Raw genomic sequence first — 3,876 nt, forward strand, 5'->3', positions numbered from 1 at the left:
GGACCTGGAGGCCCCCCCGGCGCACACTTTCGAGATGACGAACTTCAAGAAGGTGAAGGCATGTGGGATCTGCCGGCAGGCCATCACCCGCCAGGGCAGCACCTGCCGAGGTGAGCCGGTGGCACGGACACACGCGTGCGCTGCGGGGCGTGCGGGGGGCGTCAGGACATCGGGGGATGTGCGTGTGTGCCGGCATGGCACAGCTGCGTGTGCCAGGATGTGAAGGTGGGAGCACATGCCTGTGCCAAGCTGTGCGCACACACGTGTGCGTGCGTGTGTGTGTGTGCTAAAGGGGGAGCCTGTGGGTGTGCAAGAGCGTGTGGTGCCGCTGTGGGCGGGAAGGTGGCTGGGAGGTGAGGGGGGCCCAGGGTGGCACTTGCAGGCATGTGGCCACGAGTCAGCTGTATGTGTGTGCAGTGAGTGTGAAACTGTCACCACACAAGTGTGCACACACGTGCAGGTCTGTGCTCACAGGTGGGTGCTCATGTTTTCTGCCATGCTCACTGCCCGCTGTGCCCAGTGGGACACGAGCGATGCTGCAGCCCCTCGCACGTGTGCGGTACCGCTGAGCCCCGTGCGAGGGGCGGCCGCGGAAACGCCGCTGACCGCGGAACAATGCGGCTTCCTGCGCCGCAGGAAACAGCCCCAGGGGGACAGGGCCTGAGGGGCAGCCATGGCCAGGGCCACGCTGCACAGGGGCGCTTGTGTCCCCTGGGGATGGGTATGTGGCTTCCCAGGGTGGCCCGGGTGGGGTGGGGGTGCCCTCTATAAGTGTGTGTCCCCTGCAGCCGCAAACACGCCTGCACTGACCGTGTGCACGTGCCATCCCACACAGGGGCATGGGTGCGAGCGTGCAACAGCAGCGCACAGGCAGGCGGGGGCACGGGCACTGGCAGCACCCCCGCGGCGCTCTCATGCACGCTGGCGCACGTGTGAGGCCTTGCGAGACGTGTCCGTGCACAGCCTCCCTTCATGCCGTGAACCCCTGGGCACTGAGGTTTGCACGCGTGCATACTCCCTGGCACGCTGGCACAGGGAGGGGATGGCTCCTGCACATGGGTGTGTGGCACCGAGTGCCACAGGCATGTGCGCACGGTGCTGTGCCACCCAGAGTGTGCATGAGTGTGTGCAGGGTGTGGGCACCCATGCGCGTGTGCGCGTGTCCCAGCAGCCTGTGCCTGGTGCTAAGGTGCTCCATGCCCTGCAGCGTGTGGGGTGTCACCCCCCATCCTGCCCTGCCTGTGGGGTGCCCCTGGCAATTCCCCCTCTCCTGCCCCCGCTAACCCTCTGTCCCCTCTCCCTCCCGCAGGCTGCAAGCTCTCCTGCCACACCAAGTGCCAAGCCAAGGTAAGGCCGGTGCCCTGAGTTGTGCCTGTGCCTTCCCGGGGGACATGGGACTCGGAGGGGTGATGCCGCGGTCTGTGCCAGCTGACCCCACTGGATGGGCACCCAGATGGGCTGGTGGCTGTGGGCTGGTTGTAGTGGCCCTGGAGTCACCGGTGGGTGAGACTGGCAGTGCCATCCTGCTGCCTGGCCCCTGATGGCAGGTGCCCATCTGGGTACAGGGCTGGGTTTTGGGGTGCAGCCCTGCTCAGAGGGGGCCAGCAGAAATCTGTGTCCCAGCGCCTGGAGCGGGGTGCCCTTTGCCAGGGTGGCTGCTGCTGCACGTGGGTGCCATGCGCCGCAGCCGGGCGCTGCTGGCGGCACACACGCAGGCTGAGCACCTCTCCCGATACCCAGTGCCGCCGGGGGCGGATCTCGCTGGCAGGAGGGAGCGGAGCTGAGGATGCCTGGTACTGATGTCCTGTCCGGCTGCTGTGCCGGCGGAGGGGAACCCTACGACAACCCAGGTTCTTCAGGGAGCTGGAGGTGGGCACGGCACCTGCTGCCATGCCGCTGGGGCAGGGGACGCTGCGCGTTCCTGAATCCCCAGAGAGGCATGTGTGGCAGCTGGCTCTGGGGCTGGCATCTCAGGCGGGAAGAAGCTGGCGCACCCTGGGCAAGCAGCGTGGGCTGGGACTTGCCCATGCCTGTGCCTGTGCCCGTGCCTGGCTGAGCAGGGAGGGAGAGGAGAGGCCCAGGGGGAGCCTGTGCCAGGGGGCGGGCACGCGTCGGGCTTTGCAGGGTGCCGTGGCGCGGGTGGTGGCGCGGGGCAGGCGCTGGGAGCAGCCCTGGCACCAAGCCCTGGTGGCAGGGTATCAGAGGAGGGGGCAGCTGTGAGGGCACCCTGGGGACGTGCCGGATACCCTGGGCCCTGAGGTGGCCCAGGCAGGGCAGAGGTGGCTGGGAGGCTCAGCAGGACCCTGGGGACCCTGTGCCATCCTAGGGCTCTGTGCCAACCCTGTGCCCTTGTGCCCCCCCCCTGAGGAACCCTATGATATCCTGGGGACTCTCTGCCATCCCAGGACAACTGTGCCAGCCTCAGGACCTTGTGCCAGCCCGGGGACCCTGTGCCAAAGATGCCTGGGGGCTGCGACCAGAGGAGGTGGCTTTGCTCGATGCTGGTGTGCCGCGGGAAGAGGCGAGGGGGTGTGGGGTGAGAGGATGCCTGCAGTATGGCAGGCGGTGGTGGAGAGCATCTGCCAGTGGTTTCCAGGAAGGAGGGAGTGTCGGAAAGTGTGTGAGTCTGGGTGTGCGCCTAGTGGGGATTCTCTGATGTCTGCTACAGGGTTGTGCATGAAGATGGGGGTCACATCAGGGTCTCAGCATCTGGGTAGCTTGCATGCAGGGGTAGCCCATGAGTCACTCCCGCAGCCGGCTGCATTTCATTAGCCTCTGTCACCCTTCCCACGCTCGCTGGAAGCTGGAGCCCCCTCAGTGGGGCTGGCTAGCTGAGGGGCGTGCTGCTGGGGGGTGCGTGCATGGGGCCAGAGCCAGGGGCCTTCTGCAGAGCTCCTTTGGGCCAGCGCCCAGGGAGGGGCTCCTCCGGCCGGGCAAGTGGCCAGCTGACTCACACGCCAGCTTGTTATTGTAGGGTCTCTGGGGAGGGCTCATGTGGGGAGGGGGCTTGGCACAAAGCAAAAACGGCCTCTTGTCTACCTGAAGCCCCTCACGTTTAACCCCCTGCACTCCCAGGATACTTTGCAGTGGGAAGATGGATTCATCCCCAAAGTGCTGGCAGCTGAACCCCACAATGCTTCCTCCTACTGCCCTGGAGATGCTGCTGCGGTCCTGGTGTCCCCACCTCTGGTGGCTCCTGGCCCTGGAGCCTGTCCCACCATGCTATTGGCAGAATCTTCCTCTTGGTCTCCATATTTTCCCCCTTGGGACCTGCCCTGACCCCTTGTTCTGCCCCCCCAGCTGCCTCCCGGCCAGCTGCCTCCTGGCCCAGTTGGGGGAAAGCACCCAGTTATAAACCCCAAATGGACTGGGTATGGTGGGAGGGGAGAGGTAGGGATGTGGTAGGGAGGTTGGTGGGGTGTGAAGGGTTATACTGGGTGTGGGATGCCAAAGGGTATCATGGGTGTGATGAGCTTACGGGGTGGGGGGGCACTGGGGTGTATGTGGGGACATCAAGGAGGTTTTGGGGTGCTGGTGAGTGCCACATCTGTGAGGAGGCAGTGGGTGGCCAGAGCTGTGCCAGGGCAGACAGGACGTGCGCCCCAACAGGGACCTGCACCCCCCTGCCCGAGGAACAGTAAAGGGGACAGGGGTGGGACCTGTGCCCCCGCAGTAGCAGCGGTGCTGGCAGGGTGCCTGGTGCCCGTGGGTGGCTCTGGGGGGGCCGGGACAGCCGCACACACATCAGCTGGGAAGCACGACGCTGTTCCCATGCCCATGTAAGGCCCTTCTCGCGCCCGGCGCCTCCGCTTAGGGATTTTTCCTTGCTTAGCAAACCTCCCTCCCTCTGAGGGGGACGGACAGATGGATGGACAG

General features: G+C 65.8%; 1 protein-coding gene across 5 annotated transcripts in view; it reads left to right on the plus strand.

Annotated features, from left to right (window-relative positions):
• Positions 1–3,876, plus strand: part of TNS1 (tensin 1) — a 55,445-nt gene continuing 51,569 nt past the window's right edge. For all 5 annotated transcript variants that reach the window (XM_026852714.1, XM_026852715.1, XM_026852716.1 and 2 more), the window contains exons 1-2: positions 1–110; positions 1,310–1,347. In XM_026852714.1, the coding sequence (XP_026708515.1) occupies positions 35–110; positions 1,310–1,347 (114 nt within the window). In that variant the 5' untranslated portion in view covers positions 1–34. The remainder of the gene's footprint in view (positions 111–1,309; positions 1,348–3,876) is intronic.

Source organism: Athene cunicularia (assembly GCF_003259725.1).
Source record: "Athene cunicularia isolate RWA chromosome 7 unlocalized genomic scaffold, athCun1 chr7_part1, whole genome shotgun sequence".
Lineage (NCBI taxonomy): Eukaryota > Metazoa > Chordata > Aves > Strigiformes > Strigidae > Athene > Athene cunicularia.